Below are 18,272 nucleotides of genomic sequence, written 5' to 3'. Positions count from 1 at the left end.
ATATATATATATATATATATATATATATATATATATATATATGTGTGTGTGTATATATGTATATTTATACATATATTCTCGGATGTGCTTCACCCTTCCATGAAAAAGCAATACGAAAAAATGTATACACAGCCTTCTCATTCATTTTGGCTCTCCTGCACGGTGGCCATGGCACCTAGCTGCAACCAATTTCATTCTTTTCATTGTACCTCCGTTCATATTCTCTTTCTTCCATCTTACTTTCTGCCCTCTCCTAGCAACTTTTTAATAGTGAAACTGTGAGGTTCTCCTTCTGTTACACCTTTAAAACCTTTTCACTCTCAGTTCCCCTTTCACCGCTGAATGACATCATCATAGGTCCAAGACCTTGGTCTTTGGCCTACATTTTATGTTTCGTCCCATTCCCACTCAGTGGGTGATCAAACCTTAGACCATTTGGCTGAGTGGATATTCAATCAGATCTTTTCCAGGGGTGCTAATACCCGTCGCACTTTTGACATTTTTATTTTTTATCCACTTTTTCCAGGGAATCCTCCAATGAGAAACGACTTACCCTGCTTGAATTCTTCCAAATCTTCCAGGAGATCATTTGTCAAACGACTTTTGTTTCCAAAATTTGTGATATTCATGCCTTTGGCCCATTCTAACTGGTAGTTATTTCTTTAAAGTTCTCCGTCGGATTGTCTTAAAAGAGGAGGTAACTTTGAAGGACAAAATGAACAGGTACTGTACATCTCCTGACTACGTGCTGCTAAGAACGAGAATAGATCCATTCCCAAAACAAAATTTTAATGCATAAATTAAAATGTTCCGAAATTCCGGCACATTTCAATAAGAAGTTATTTCCTTAAAGTTCTCGTCACCTTATCTTTAAAGAACAGGTACTTTGATGTACAAAATGACCACCTACAGTACATCCCCACACTACATACCAATAAAAATCCCCTTTCATATGGTTGCTAAAAACTAGAATAGATCCATTCCCAAAATAAAACTTTAATACGTCAACGAAAATATTCAGAAATTTCCCTCAAAAAAAAAAAAAAAAAAAAAAAAAAAAAAGTCAAAATCTTTTACCGTGATTCTTGGCAGATTCGACTTGCCCCCGCTATCTTTTCAGAAACAAGATGGCGTGAGGGACTAAGTGTGTTTGACAGCCGTCATCTGAAGAGATAAAAATTATATCTTCGGAATAAATGGACTCGCGAATGGCCCATTCAGGCCAGGAGGGCTGGATGGGATGGGATGGGATGCTGGCTGTCCCTAAAAGTGTTAAAAAGGAAAGGGGCTGAGATTTTGGGAAGAATGAATACCATTTTGTGATGAAGTTTCTCTCTCGATATTTTTCTCACCTTTTTCAGTAAGATGAGAAATTAGATTCCTATAGATAAAGTTTTTCTCTTGATCTTTTTCTCACCTTTTCTCAGTAAGATGAGAAATTAGATTCCTGTAGGAAAAGTTGCTCTCCAGAAATTTCTCTCACCTTTTCTTAGTAAGATGAGAAAATTGACTCCAGTAGTTAATGTTATCGCAAGGTTAGAATACCGAAAAATAAATACCGACAAGCTAATAATTCTTCTTTCTTTAAACCTTCAACTGAAAGCCCTAATGGACATTGTCAACAGACTAAATAAACCCAAGAGGGTGCCAATGGGAAATCAACCTGCAGAGAGTGACGACAACTTATAGAAAAGGTGATAAATAAATAAATATGGGGGAACAGAAAATAAAACCGATACACCTGAAATTCACGAGGCGTCAGCAAAAAGCAGGAATGAATATATAAACTGCAATATAGAATTTAGGCCAAAGGCCAATCCCTGGGACCTATAAGGTCATTCAGCGCTGAAAGGGAAACTGAGAGTAGAAAGGTTTATTTAAAGGTGTAACAGGAGGAAAGCCTCGCAGCTGCACTGAAACAATTGTTAGGGGAGGATGAAAAGTAAGATGGAGGAAAGGGAATATGAACGGGGGTACAGTAAACGGAATGAAACTGGTATGTTCGGAAATTATGTGAGTTTCACATGGAACTGTAAAAGAAAAAAACTGGCAATTACACCAAGATAGTAACTTAAAACCGCATAATAATAATAATAATAATAACAATAATAATAATAATAATAATAATAATAATAATAATAATAAAATGCTCATAGTAGCATATGTCTTAAAACGGAGAAAAAATCCACAGTTATGTATGGATACGAATATATTTGGAAATAAATCTCTAGAGAGAGCTTGCGGAAATCTGTTCGATTCTCCTTTTCAAAAGGGGAATCGAACAGATTCCCGAAAGTTCTCTGTAGAGATTTATTTTTCAAATATATTTGTACCCATACATAATTGCGAATTTGTTCCTCCAATAATAATAATAATAATAATAATAATAATAATAATAATAATAATAATAATAATAATAATAATAATAATAATAATAATAATAATAATAATAATAATAATAATAATAATAATAATGTGCACTCACTAAAAATTCACAGAAAGAATTTCCTTGATGAAATTATAAGGAGAGGAAAAAAAAGAAAGCAGTGAAAGTTTCAGAGAGCTCTCATACAGATAGCGACTCCCAGGAGAATCTTGGCGGATTGGAGATGGTAGCTTATTAAACGTTTAAAGGAGCTACTAGCCACCAGCCCCCACCACCTGACACACACTGTCTATAGCCTCGCTGACGGACTGACAGTCAGTTACGAAGCACTGGAGATCACGACCTGTCAGTGTACAGTTAACTAGATGCCTATTATCAAAAAAAACTACCATCGCCATAACTAACATCAAAGGTTGTAGAACCAGGTGTAGTACTAATGCGAGTCTCAATTTGCAACAAATTACTATCAGTTACTGTTGCTCATACCGTTATAACTTTGTAAAACAGATACCCCAACTGACAAGAGATAATCCGACATAACCAGAACGAGTTATCGCGCCTCTGGCAACGAAGTAACCTCGTGGGGGTTACGTAAGTAACCTTGGAGTAAATCTTGATATACCATTATTAAATCTGTTACGGATCAGTCACCCAAACACCAGTAAGCTTAGTGCTGTGGTTTATTTTCAACTTGGCGAAAACGAAAATACATTATTTTATATGCTTAGTACTATGCTTTATTTTCAGCTTGGTGAAAAGGAAATAGCATTATCCCATATGCTTAGTACTACGGGTTATTTCCAGCTTGGTGAAAAGAAAAAAAAACCATTATTTCATATCTTAGTGCTGCGGTTTATTTCCATCGTAATTTTCACTGTAAAATTAAGCCTTAGGGTAAGTTGTGTGTGAACATGGTGAAAAATGAAAAACTAAATTGCATATGCTAAACATTTGTGAACATACAAATAAAAGCCACGAGTGTTTAAGTACCAAAAATTCAAATGACGATCAGGAAAGACGGAAGAGAATGAAAAATAAACGTTATCTTGAATTCCTCTTGTCCTTGACGGATGAAAATGTGAAATCAGATACTTTTTACAGTGTTAAAGGGCAGAAAGTAAATTGTGTATATTTGCAGTGGTTTTTCTGGTAAATTAAAACGTGAACTGAGAGCCTAAACCACATATGTAAAAATAAATGCAAACAGTATTTATGTAAAAGAGGAAGGCAGGTGTGTGAGGCTTTAAGTATGTACTAACTGCTAAGATTAGAAGTGTTAGGCCTAAGTATTTGCAACAAAGAAGTGTTTTCTGATCTGTATTCGGAAATTACAATAGTGGACATTTAAGTGTTTAGGTTGCCTAAGACGGAGAAAGAGAACAAGAAACGCACTGGTAAGAAAATGCTGTGAAAGCTGTGAAACAGCACTTAATCCATGGAGAGGAAGGCTATCAAAACCTTTGATCTCCCTCGAGTGCTGTAAAGTCGTTTTTGTCGGTCCTAACCTTTGAAAGGGATATTAGGAGAGAGAGAGTGAGAGAGAGAGAGACTTCTTAAGGATTGATGAGGTTCATTAAAAATACAGGCTGGACTTATGGTACCAGTCATTATTATTGCTCCAAGAAGCATTAGGTGCATACACACTGCGCTGATGTTTCGTGTTAACACGCCATGTGACGTGTCAACACACAGCAACAGATTGCATCATATAACACAACGACGTTTTTATTTATCTGATGCATGTTACGTCAGTAAGATTTGATTTTTTGTGGAGTGAGCACGTTCTTTCTTTCTTTCTTATCCTCCAATTTTGTGTTGTAAAAATTGAAAATGAATGAAAATATGTTAAATGAACTCGATGAAGAAGAGGAGCAGTTAGTAGCAATAGCTATAGCGCTTGCTACTTCTGAAAAAAAACTCAAACAAATGTGATAAACGCCGACAGGGATAGTTTTGGCGAGTTTCATCACCTATTTGCCCAGCTACTGTCACAGGAAGATCGTTTTGTTATGTACTTAGGATGACAAAAGAAGAGTTCTACAACCTTTTACACATAATAAAACCAGCAATTACAAAATCCAACACTCAACTAAAGAAATGTATAGCAGCAGAAACACTATAAAATAATATCGAAACACTATAGAATAACTTCGAAACACTATTGAATATCAAAACACTATACAATAATATGCGCCTACACCTATCTGACGCAGATTTCCTTCTGACGAGTATCTGGGAGTTTTGAATTTGATCTGATGCGTGTTGTGCGACATATCAGACCAGTGTGAACTTCATTATGAGAACGCCTGTTCCAGATTTTTTGCTAACACGTGTTAACACGTCATATGGCTTGTTAACACGAAACATCAGCGCAGTGTGTATGCACCTTAAATTAGTGTTTATGTAACTGACTCTAATCCCTTAAATCAATCTATTTTCATTTTTAGATGGAAAGCGAAAAAAAGGAATGAATCCATTTATGCAGATGTCGAGACACATCAATGTTTTAGCAAATATTTATATCGCTCTTAATACTAAATATTAGCTACCGAAATTATGAACACTTTCCATACGATTAAGTCAGGAATAAGTAAACACATCTGCAAGATATTAGGTACTAATCTTTCAGCTTCTTTTTATTAATTCTTAAGCAGCAAAGAGCAACATAAACTTCACAGATACGGAATAAGGAAAAAACAACAAAATGGCGCCACTGAAGCTAGCAACTCCAGAGCAGATGACTCCACTGAGGAGGCGACTGGAGAAGCACTTGCCACAGGCAGCACTGGTAAGGCCCTAGACCTATCGTTGAAGTTCAGTTTTGAGTATTTCATGATTATGTCACACTAAATATGTGCATTTAATCACTTCAGTCTTCTCTCCGTATTATGATTTTCAAGATCACTAATCAGGCATCGATAGTGATGCAATATTGTGTATTGTGCTTATGTCTGATTCATCATTCTACACTGTATCCCTGGGCTTTGTGTCGATTTAGGTCTTCCTTTGTAATGATATAAGCACTGCAGTGTGTCAACATTTTCACCTGGGGAATTCACCTTTAATCAGATTTTTACCTAAATTAAATCTTCACCGACAGCGAATTGATACAGGCAAAAACACTCATAACACAATCGACTCAACTGTAACCTAATCTCTTGCACAAGCACGCGCATCGGCCTTATGCACCTTCTGTCTATAACGTCGAAATATTTGTCGTTACAACATCCTACACACACACATACCCGTGTATATATATATATATATATATATATATATATATATATATATATATATATATATATATATATAATGTTATATTTATTATATACACATATTTGAACGTATGCTGTCAGTTACTCTATTCGAAAGCCAAGTTCAGTGTTTAAATAACTGCTGTTCTTATGTGGTTTTCAGTTACTATAACCCAAGGCGGTGACCGGTAAATTCCACCACGGAAAATTCACCCGGAAAATTTCACCATAGATAAATTCCACCACGGTATATTCCACCATGGTAAATTCCACCAGAGTAAACTCTAGATTTTAATAATTTTCATACCGTGTCAAAGAGCTCTTGATCCTGATTCCAATGATATACAGATTGTTGCAAAAATCATCATGTACAATAAATTTTATTTCTTTCATTGTCACCGCCAAACGTATGGCAAACTACCCTCCAGAGACTCGAATCGGCGGGTGAAATAGGAAGGCACATTTTATACACCGATCATTCTTGGTCTCTGTGCAGTCCTTAGTAAGTGACTGTAATTAAAGCAGTTGAAACAAGGCGTGAGTTTTATAAATACCTCCCTAACTCTACTGGCTGTCATTGTCGTTTCATGATAATTGTCCAGCACTTATGGTAATTAGGGTTGTTGGGTATTTGTACTTACCGTTGGTTTCTTTCCTTTATTTATTTGAATTCTGAGCTCTCCCTTGGCATGCTCTTTACCTTTTTATTTTTTACTATTTAGTTCAACTTTCAAACTCTCCACCATGGCTGCAACATTCATCACATCAGGGAAGGAGAAACGTAAGCTTTGCGATGAAGAAAATCATGTATACGAAAAGCATGGAGATAACAGTATCTTCACGGGAAGTGATAGCTATTGCTGTACAAGATCTCGATAAGGAAGCTCAATCACAATTGCAAACCATTCCTGGACTTCACGTAACATACTTAACTGGAGGTCAGGGTCTGAAATTCCTGATACATTTAAATACTTAGAAAATGGGACCTTGTTTTTGGCCTGTTACAGTGGCGTTGATGACCCGGACAAGATTTTAGTTTTTTCCGCAGAAAAAGGTTTGGATGATCTAGAAATGGGCTTGTGACGAGACTTTCAAGATATCTCCTAGTTTGTGGTGTCAGTTAGTAACACTACGGATCATCACAGGAGAGTCATGTGTGACCCGACTATTTGCCTTACTTCCTGAAAAAAAAAAAAAAAAAAAAAAAAACTCATATCATCGTCTTCTGCCTGCTGTGCGTGATTTAAGGGCAAACTGTCGACCTGCGACCTGTCTCATGGACTTTGAAACAGCTCTCCATAATGCACTTGTTTCTGTGTTTCCACATTCGGAAATGGCTGGGTGTGCTTTTCATCTCGAACAGTCTTGTTTGCGGAAGACATGTGCACTTGGTGAGAGTATGAGATACAACACCCATGAAAGTTTTCAGCTCAAATTTAAGTGTTTTTGCGCAATAGCATTTTTACCAATTGAAGACGTTGTCAATGCATTTGAAGATCTGTCTGATGACGAAGACATCCATTCCGAGTTTATCACTTACTTTGAGACTACATACATTGGGATGGTGAGGGGACGCAGTCTTCGTCGATGAAGAGAAACCCCACTTTTTCTATTCAACTCCGGAGTGTCCGCGACCGCGTTTTTAATGACTTGCCAAGATCAAATTTACGTAAGGCTGAACGACGAATTTAGGTAGAACCCTAAAGATTTAGTTCAGTGCTAAGTGTCCGTTCTCCACATCATATATTCTGTTTAAAAGCTAAGAACAGCACTTAACGTTGTTACTTTTTTATTATGTAAAATTCTTACTTCGTCATTCGTCTACATGCTCGTTGCATGTATGAGGTCAAGTATTCTGTTTAAAACCTCGCTATAAAACTGCTTTTCATATATGTTTTGTTAGTTAACAGATTTAAAAACTTAGTTTCAACTGATCTTTTTTTTTTCATGACGTGCTTTCTGATAGTAACTCTGTCTACAAGATTCATTCAACGGTTAACTATCATTTAGTCAATGTACAAAGGCTTAGTTGAACAGTTAAAAAGCTTTTTTTTTCCTATGTACAGAGGTTTAATAAGACTATTTTGCTTTTATCATGCATTCTGTTAGCTACTAGACTTAAAAGCTTTCGTATCTTCTTACAGATTCACGGCGCTTTGCTAGCCAACGAAGCCTACAATGGTCTGTTCGACATCGCAGCGACAAAAATCTTTTACTCTGAACATACGTCGTTCGTCGTTGCCACTCCGACAATCACATTTGCAAGTCTACTGTCATTTTTAGTTACTGTAAAACCGTTTTCATCCTATAATAAGTGGCAAATGGTGGTAGGGAACACAGTTAACGTGAACGATGACTTGTTTCCCAAGTAGGCCTATGTGATGACACTACCTTTTTAGACCTAACTTCTCGCATAATTTGCATTAGAAAGTCATTTACAAAATCTGCAAGTTTGCTGTTATATATAGTTATTTTAACCTCCCCGTTTTCATCCCAGGTAGCAAACTGTTCTAAAGAAAGCAGAAACATGAATGTGGTTCGTTTACCAGCAACTAGTCTGTTCAACATTCTAAGATCGCTAGGTTGAGGCCAGGAAAGGAATTATACAGCGCTGCCAGATCTATTTATCCTTTTAAATCTCACCTCGAGGTTAATCCCTTGCTTATGCCTTTACCTGAGATCTGTCATTTACTGTACTTGGTTTTCTAAAGAAACGAGTAGTTTTTGGTTGTTCTTAATGATTTTCCGTTCTTTGCGTGCTTTTTGGAAATAATAATCACAGTTCTTATAATAATACCATAATGTGTTTATTGCATTAAAAATCTTAAAATTTGTGTGGGTGGTTCGGCAGGAATGGCTTTTCAAGCCATTTGATTATTGTCCATACTCCATATTGGTTATATGACTGTATTTTTCAGTGCCTCTGCAGGTTAAATAAACTTCTCATCATTTAGGAGAGAAAATTACCATTAATTATGGGGGCACCCTTGTCGTTTCTTTAATATGAAATATTTTAAAATATTATAAACAGTTTACTTGACCTGGGAGTAAAGATGTTGGCCGTGGGGAGATCTGATCCAAGCTTTGGCTATCCCTTGGGCTATCAATACTGTCCAGTGACTGGCTGCTTGAGGTGACCACCGTTGTTATTGTTTTAGATCGAGCTGGCCATATACTGTAAATGCCCTCGCTGACCACGTGTCAGGGGAAACTGAGGTTTGGCAGCGGCGGCCAAAAATTATGCCATGTCTCTTTGTTTTTATGAAGATAAATTAGGCTTGTACCGCAAATATGTGAAGCCTAATATGTTTCGATGTTATCTTTAAATGAATAACATTTCTTTTTTAAATTTCACTTGAACAAGCTCTAACAAGGCAAAACTTTTAATCATAACGAGACGTTTGACACCGCTGTATTCTTTTCCTGGCCCCACCCCAGCGATCTTAGAATGTTAAACAGACTATAGGCCTATACCCTAGCTACGAAAGGTTGAGACTTTCCTATAGTTAGCGGCGTTGACACGTTTCCCATTTTGCCGAAGGAGGTATTTAATCCTAATCCAAAAAGGTAGAACACTTTCAGGATTAACCTCGAGGATAAGGTTAATCCTTAGAATGGACATATCCTAGAGTACAGTCCAGCTGTTTGTTTGTACTTACAAGTGACTTCGTTTTTAAGTAATGTATTAGATGTGTATGCATGCATATATGTTAACATATGTACCCACGAGACAATACATAAAATGTAATATATATATATATATATATATATATATATATATATATATATATATATATATATATATATAGCAATATATATATTGAAGGATGAGCATTAAGCTTGTACAAACGTCCTTTAATATCCAATTCATTCTACCTGGTTGCGCAATATATTTTCATATTTATTACCTGAAGGGGAATTTTTATCGTTGATAATAAGTTCGAGTCTCAATGGGGATTTGAACCATGGAAGACAAGAACTCAGGACTACAGTGATGAAATTTTAACCACACAGCCAACAAGTGAGGTACAAGTAGATACCAACTCCCACCTATAAATCCCCTGCCGAACTCATGGTATTTGTATTTGGAATCGATATCAACCCACCTCTGCCATGCTAACCATGTATATGAATCGCGTTTGTCGCAAATTCAGCCATATTATGAATGAATTTTTATCAAACATCACCATGGTTCATATATGGCAGAGGTGGCTGATAAATTCCTAAATACAAATTGCTCTGAGTTCAGGGATAATGTATTTTCATATATGCCTTACCCAAATGTGTGGTTAAAATTTTTAGTTAGTCCTGAGTTCTTGTCTCGTGGGCTCGAACCACAGAGATGACAAGAACTCATTATCAACTAAAATTTTAACCACAGGTAACAAGTATATGAAAGTATATTATTCCACCTACAAATTAATTGAACTTAAAGGATTTGCAGGTTAATGCTTTATATGAATCTCTGATGTGATAAAAATTCATTTGTAATATGGTTTGTTGCGACAAACCATATTTTATGGTTAGCATGGCAGAGGTGATTTGATATCAATTCTAAATACAAACGTCCTTTAATATCGAATTCGGATTTGTACCTCGGGGTCGGTATTTCCATATACTTGTTGGCTGTGTGGTTAAAATCGCGTCACTTGATCCTGAGTTCATCGTCTCCGTGGTTCGAGCCCATGAGATGACAAGAACTTATTATCAACTAAAAATTCCCCTTCAGGTAACCATATGAAAATATTATTTCCGTGTAGAGTTAATTGGATATTAAAGGACGTATGCACCTTAATGCAAATCCCGTCGAATCATGGTGATTTGATAAAAATCATATCATACCCATGGCTGCCATGCTACAAACACACTACATGGTTAGCATGGCAGAGGTGGGTTGATATCAATTTAAATATAAATCACCGTGATTCAATACAAGATTTGTAGGTGGAAACGTCCTTATCTCCACTTATGCCTCTACTTGTTGGCTGTGAAATTAAAATCGCTTCTCTGTAGTCCTGAGTTCTTGTCTTCTGGGTTCGAGCCCACGAGATGACGAACTTATTATCAACTAAAAATTCCCTTCAGGTAACATATATGAAAATATACTATTTCCAAGGTAGAGCAAATTGATATTAAAGAACATTTATAGCTTAATGCTTGTATATGAATCACAGTGATGTGATAAAATTCATTCATATATATATGCGTATATAACAAACACACTATATGGTTATATATATAGATATATATATATCAATTATATAAATAATAATGCATAAAAGATTATATAATATATAATATATATATTTGTATATATAGTATATATATATATATTATACCTCATTTGTTGGCCGTTTAATTAAATTTTGTACTGAGCAAAATGAAAAATGCACAAAGGTCCAAGTATAATTTTTTTATATTTTTGCTTTGTTTTTGTACTGACGAATGGATTATCAACTAAAAATTACCTTCAGGTCACTTCATAATCATCCATACATATTAAATGGCAGAGTTAATTGATATTAAAAAAATCTGTAAATTATTAATGTTTTTCCTGAAAAGTTTGAACGGGTTCAAGATAATATGGCAGCAGTGCTAATCACTTTCCAGTCTCAACCTTTTGCAGCCAGAGTATAGTAATGACCACACCTTTTCAGACCTAAGTTCTCGCATAATCTGCATTAGAAAGTCATTTAGATAATTTGTAAATCTACTGTTATGTCGAGTTATTTTAACTTTTCTGATTTCATCTAAAGTGTCAAATGGTTATAAAGAAAGCTGAAAATTAAACGTGAACGGTTCTTGTCTTCTGTGGCCTCGAGTCCCCTAAAGTCGAACCAAACGATCAACTAAAAAATGTCCCGTTCGGGTAACATATATGAAAAAATATTATTTTACCAAAGTAGAACGCGGTTTTAAAGAAGTTTATAAACTTAATATGCATTAAGGTCTTAAAGGTGGATGTGATAAATATTCATTCATATATACATATATATCTTCCAGGTGGTATATAAACAAATATAACCTATATAATTATATCCCTGGTCAATCAGAGCCACACATATAGCTTTATATATATATATAATGCCTAAAATACATTATCCTAATACCCACATATATATATATTGTTTATATATATGAAAGAACATAAAGTATTTATATATATTAAACGTTTGTTTACAATATTCCATTGAATTAAATTTTGTATTGAGCAAAATGATAAAATGCATTTACTCGCAAGGTCCAAGTATAATTTTTTTATCTTTTGCTTTGTTTTTGTAATGAGGAATGGAAACAAACGTTTGGTATAGCAATGGTGAAACAATTACCTTGACGTCATTTCAAAATCATCCATACACGAGAAATTTTCAATGCCTGTAAAAAAAAAAAAATCTACCAAATTATTACCCTTTATTGATGAAAAGTTTGAACCATCATTCAAAGATAATTGGCAGCAGTATAATCAAACTTCCAGTCTCAAATTGTAAATGCCAGAATTTATATGAAAAAGACAAATTATTTGACATGACCTAAGTTCTAGATATCTCTGACAAGAACAAAAATTTAGATTTTTTTCGTCTGACACGTAAATCTACTGTTATGTCGCAGGTTATTTTAACTTTTCTGATTTCATCTAAAGTGTCAAATGGTTATAAAGAAAGCTGAAAATTAAACGTGAACGGTGGTTTGTTTCCCAAGTAGGCCTATAGTCTCCCTAGCGTACTTGGTCAAAAGGGGGCCCCCCAAATCGCTTTACAGCGTTGACATATCTTTGTTTTTAAGATACTCGTGGATTGTGGATGATACCCTTTCCTTCCTAAGACCTTCACTTGTTATAATCCTCTTTGTTATTTCCTGGTTTTGTTTCTCTTGTAAACAATGGAGTTTAGCGCTAACTCTTCTTTTAGAAACGTTATCATCAGAAATGAAGATATGTGATCATAAATTAAATTAAATTTAAATATTAACTAATACCAGATGACTCTCTCCCTCCTTTAAATGTCAGTTCATAATTTTTGGACTGTTGTGTTTTTTCACATCACTTCCAGTAATTAGTCAGCTCGTTTGTCTTCTTTTAATCATTAGAGTTCTTCTTTCGTTTCTCTGTTTTTTTTCTTGCACTTTACGTATTGTCAAGGTTGTTTAACGATGCACAAATGTCATTTGAAAAATAATCTCTGTGCATTGGAAATGCGCTCTCTCTCTCTCTCTCTCTCTCTCTCTCTCTCTCTCTCTCTCTCTCTCTCTCTCTCTCTCTCTCTCGCAGATTTATTTCTAAATGTAAGTATAGTATTTATTAATTTTCGTTCTTTTCTGCCATAGTTTTACTGGGCTTTATTATTTTATTATTTGAAGTTACACTGGTCTACCTTTAGGAATTAAAGGGCTCATTAATTTATTATTTATTTGTTTGAGGGCTGATGCTTTGTTTTGGGAGATATCCATTGTTCCTTGTGTTGACCCAGGATTAATCCTTTAACGGAATGGGTTAATCCAAGGCTACTAACCCAAAACTATAATTGTTTCTTCCTCACCATCCCTTAGGTTAAACGCAGATATGGCAGCACGTGAGGAAAGCGGTGTCACATTGTCGTAATTAATGTTTTCATATTCTATTTCTAACAATATTACTAGCATAAAACTGCCCTCAGTTATAATGAGATGTGCTTCTTAAATATCTTAAAGAAAGCCTTTTTTTTTTTTTGAAGAATCGAAAGGGAGTCTTCAATAGCCTTATTTGCACAATGAGGAAAGTAGATTTGGCATCGCTCTTTCACCGCCCCCCACACCAGGACCCTCCGTTGACCAAGTACACTGGGTAGACTATAGTGATGACACTATCTTTTTAGACCTGAGTTATCGCAAAATCTGGGTTAGAAAGTCATTTAGATAATCCTTCATCAGTTACTAATACTTTATTCCTATTCCATCCTTTCCTCCTCCTTTATTCTCGAATGTTTTTTTTTTTTTTATTCGTCTCCAGAAAGGGATCCAGAGTCTCGCGTTCTTCTGGGAAGAAGAAGAGGACGACAGAGAGATGGCCGCCATGTTAGCAACCATCCCCTCCATCGACTGGAACGAGTCCATATTCATTTACGCTTCGCCTCTGGCGCTTATGAAAAAGGTCGGTTGCGATTATTCTATTTTCACCTTTATGGTTTTTTTTTTTTTTTTCTTTACTTTTTTAAGTCAGTTCTCCTTAAAAACTGTTATTTTGTCTGTCTCATACCACCTCCTTTTTAATTGTATCATAGTCACTATCACTATTAGCACTACTACTGTACAATACTAGGACAGAAGTTTCACTAGGCCTAATGCCAAGGTATTAGTTCCCCCGATGGCATTTGTCGGCCGATAACCAAATGTAATCCAAATCATTATCGAATTTTTTCGTGAATATGGATAAAAACATCACACACCTGATACCAGAAGTCCCACTGAACCCACTGAATGCCCCTTAAACCAGTGTTTTATTTTTATATGTACTCACGAACACCTCCCCCCTCAACACTGTAACCCGCTTTTGCTTTCGCTGTATATATTTTAAAATACCAAAATAATTATTTTTTAAACCATGCCATGCCATATGCTTTATGAAAGATATTTAATCGAACGTATATCCTGTTTAACAGATCCAGAAACAATGCTTTTTTATGTACAGAGAGAGAGAGAGAGAGAGAGAGAGAGAGAGAGAGAGAGAGAGAGAGAGAGCTGGTAAACATATTTAGTGGTTAATCTAGAAAAGATAGATTACTTATCTCCAAAAATCCACAGCTAGAAAAGTGGATCAACGAAGGTACCATAGGAGAAGGATTCCTCAAGTCAGTGGAAATTACCCACACTTATTATTATTCCTTGACCTCTCCTCTCCCTTCAACGGAGATAAGGTAAGTAATTTCAATTTCCTTTTTTTTTTTTTTTTTTTTTTAACAACGTGCTTTTATTCCCATTTTTGTATGGGGTAAGCACGATGCCTAAGGACTTTTGATTTGGCTTTGGGGTAGACCTGTGGTCTCGATCGGCTGCCCTGCCTGACATCGCTTAGACCCCGGTACGTATGTTTCATGTATCATACCAGACCCAACGCCCTTTCTTCCCAGCAGCGATTAAGTTATTGCGCGGGTATGGCGAGAGTTCGAGACGTGTGAGATGTTTGTTATGTTTTTTTTTAGAAGGTGTTGTAGTGGCTTTGTTTTGTGTGTGTATTTAGTCTGTAACATCCATTTGCTTTTTAAGCAAACCTATCCGTTGATTACATATATAATCCCGGGATGTCTACACGGATAGCAAAGTGTCTGCCATTATTAAGTTTAATAGAGAGTTTAAAACAGTCTAGTATAATGTTTAGAAGTCGTATAGTTTTCTATATGATGAATGTGATCGTTTTCTATGACGCAAAAGGTCATCGGTATCTATGATAAATCATGTGTTACAAAATTTCGCAAAGCTTCGATGTGCGTTTCTGAAAATTTTACATACGTTCGATATATTTATTCGTACGGCAAGTTTTAATTGACATTATGAAGTACACGTGAAGCTTCTTAATGATAATTAAGTATAATTTATTTCATATATTCATTAGAATCATGACCTAAACTTTAAGGGAGTTTCAAGTTAAGTCTTTGTTTCGGAGAGTTTTTCCTTAAAAAAAATGATATCCTTTTTATCATTTCATTAAAAGGGACTTGCTCTTTTAATTATCCACTACGACGTAAAACTTCCATCGTAAAAATAAGCAAAAAAAAAAAAAACTTTTTGAGTTCATATTCATGATTATTTCGTTTATTAAACTGTGCATAAATTAAGAAATAAGGTGAAGAAAAAATTAAAATAATGAATTAACTGCTTGCTCTGCTTCAGATTTAAACAGCTGAAGATTAACTTTTCATTAGACCTATCTCGTACGAAATTAGCTCTCGATTTGGAACTAATAGTTATTAAGAAAATCTCACGGGGAAAATTTTGTAATTTATGGATTGCCCGACTTCCTTAGCCTCCCAGATGGCTACGAAATCAGAGAGCTTGGAAGAGAACACGCCCAAATCACGCTGAGCAACTGGAAATACAACGGAGGCGAGACAGAAGAAGGCTACGAGCGCATGGTGACGACTTTACCAGGGATGGGCGCGTTCGTTTCGACAAACCAGAAGCTCGGGAAAGACAGCATAGGTCAAATGAACACAGATGCAATGAAATCAGACGGTTCTGAAGAAGCCACGTCTGATAGACCAATGGGTGATGCTTTAGTAGCTTGGACTCAACTCTGCCCTTTCAATTACTTCATGAATACGTTCACGTTGCCGACGCACCGTGGCTTAGGACTAGCGAAGGCTGTTACGGTAGCTCTCGCCAAAAGGGCGTTGCGAGACACGGGATTAGCTTCGACCTACATAGTTGTAGACAATCATGCGTCTATCGCCATGCACGAGAAGCTGGGTTTTACGAGACATCACGAGGTGAGCTTTCAGTATTACAAGAGCACGCTACATCCTTCGGAGCCTTTTATCGAAAACCTGTAGACCTATAAATGAGCAAGAGTTTGTCTCAGAGCTGAGGGTTTTGTTTTAGCTAAACCACTTGTAATAAATAAATAAATAAAATAAATAAATAAATAAATAAATATATACATAAATGAGGGAAATATTGTAAGTATAGTGACAAACTCACACTAAAAGATGCCTCAGAATGTAACCAGTCAGGTGAAACAGTACATTAACTGCTCATTATTTGCATTTGTGGAGAAAAGAAAGCTACTGTGATGTGGTTGATTCTGTGTTAAGGAAATGTTATGAACTGTATGAGTACAAATTTCTTGAAATTGCTTTTCAATGACATAGCAGCTAAGTCAGCTGTTCTCTAGCACCAGCCTTACTAGGCCTAGAAGACTTTAAATAAGTCAAGCTTACCTGACGCATGTAACCACGTCTATCCTCCAGGCTAATAGGACAAGCTGAGCCAGACAGCACAAAGGATGCTTGTGTGGCTCACTTGGCACAAATAGACTTATAGTCATTCCAACAGAAGAACCCATTATTCCACTCCGAGATCATCAGTTGTGCCTTGAAACTATGCCATACTCTCCTTATGGTTGCAGTATATAATTGGCCTTAAACCATTATCTGGTCCTAGACCCAAGTTCTATCAAATTCATAACTTTTTTTGTTGACATCAACCCTTTACTATCTGTCCAAGAACACTTGTATTCATGTAATTTTATAGTAAGCTGTTTAAGCTAGTGTACAGTTCTCTTTTCTCTTCCCTGCTATGTAAAATCTTTCTCCTCTTCTCATAATTCTGATTTGTAAATAAATTATACTTTCCCATACCTTACACTGTCTATTTCATACTTTTCTCGTTAAGATTGGCTACGGAAAAGGCAGAAGATATATTTGGGTTGAAGCATCAAGACACTGCATTCGAACAAGAATGCCAATTGTCCTATTTCTTTAATGTCCAAATACCCTCACCCTTTGTAGATAAAACCAGACAGGAAAATTTGTACAGGACATCCACACCCTGACGAGGCAAAATCTACAGCTGAAATAGGAAGTCAAGAAGAGGAACACTAGTTGAAAGTGTTTATTCAGATTCATTTGCTAAGTATTAGAAACATCTCCTTCCATAAGGACGTCTTTTCCACATCTTTACTTAACAGATGCCAAGAAAAGCAAAGAGGAATAATTACAGAAATATTGGCAAAACAAAGTGATCTAAGTGTATAGAGAATGAGATACAACATACAACACGTTTGACTTGGAAACATATGGTACTCCAATTTGTTCCCATTTATAAAAGGAAAAATAACAAGAGCCACCAAATTGAAGTTCTTAAACAGCAAAGTACCAACAATGCTCAGTAGTTACCAGAAAAAGAAATGTAAGACCAAAAATATTTCACGTACAAGTGATAGAGACTCCTAATAAGCCCACAGAACAAAACCCCATTATATCTCAGATGCAGAAACAAGAAAAATAACAACAAAGTGACCATTTGTGTCAAATTTCACGAAAAGCTCAAAACGGCTGTTAGGGCAACACATGCACCACAAGTTATACGGTGAGTTCTTGTACACAATAATGATAAACAACATTATACTTTTTATCAATTACTTTGAGAATACTCGTTCATCACCCAAAAATATCCTTATTTTGAAAACCCAGATTTTACTTATCTGGTGCATTCTCGTAGGCTATGCCTACTCCCAGTAGCGAGCAATTTAATGTGCATTTTCCTCACTGAACACTTTGTAATGCCTCACAAATAAAAACAACACTGTCTTTATAATACTGTATGATTCAAAACTCAGCAATGTAAAAATGTCATATTTCAAAGCTGCACAACTTACAGAGTATTGATGATTTGTCAACAAAAGCTACGCACTACTTACCGTGTGTGGAACATCTACAAAATAAACTTTTAAAACCCCTACTTATTTTGTTTTTCATTTAAAAAATCCGGCTTAATTTTTTTATACATATTTGCAAAAAACAAACTGAAAGAGAAGAGGTTAATGGCAAAGATACTGAGACCTCGGAATGTCAGTTCTCTTAGTGATTTTATAAAGAAAAGTTCCGTCTGAATCACATTACGAACAACTTACTACTGAAATCAAACGTAGAAATGTCACATAC

At 35.7% G+C, this 18,272-nt stretch overlaps 1 protein-coding gene and 1 long non-coding RNA gene across 5 annotated transcripts in view; one reads left to right on the top strand and one right to left on the bottom strand.

The window, feature by feature from the left end:
- Positions 1 to 18,272, bottom strand: part of LOC136838671 (uncharacterized) — a 526,494-nt gene that overhangs the window by 493,605 nt on the left and 14,617 nt on the right. The gene's annotated exons all lie outside the window — the stretch shown is intronic.
- Positions 3,014 to 18,071, top strand: LOC136838670 (uncharacterized). 3 transcript variants are annotated; one of them, XM_067104042.1, is made up of 6 exons: positions 3,014 to 3,047; positions 5,038 to 5,174; positions 7,785 to 7,901; positions 13,625 to 13,765; positions 14,416 to 14,528; positions 15,635 to 18,071. In XM_067104042.1, the coding sequence occupies exons 2-6, from the start codon at positions 5,091 to 5,093 to the stop codon at positions 16,158 to 16,160; spliced, it is 981 nt and encodes a 326-aa protein (XP_066960143.1). In that variant the 5' UTR covers positions 3,014 to 3,047; positions 5,038 to 5,090; the 3' UTR covers positions 16,161 to 18,071. The 3 variants fall into 3 exon arrangements, with proteins under 3 accessions (XP_066960143.1, XP_066960142.1, XP_066960145.1); XM_067104041.1 differs by having other exon boundaries at positions 3,018 to 3,047; positions 5,041 to 5,174; XM_067104044.1 differs by lacking the exon at positions 3,014 to 3,047 and adding an exon at positions 4,144 to 4,159 and having other exon boundaries at positions 5,041 to 5,174.

Source organism: Macrobrachium rosenbergii, chromosome 5, assembly GCF_040412425.1.
Source record: "Macrobrachium rosenbergii isolate ZJJX-2024 chromosome 5, ASM4041242v1, whole genome shotgun sequence".
NCBI lineage: Eukaryota > Metazoa > Arthropoda > Malacostraca > Decapoda > Palaemonidae > Macrobrachium > Macrobrachium rosenbergii.
Note: the sequence above shows the minus strand (reverse complement) of the source record. Positions and strands in the feature narration are given on the sequence as shown.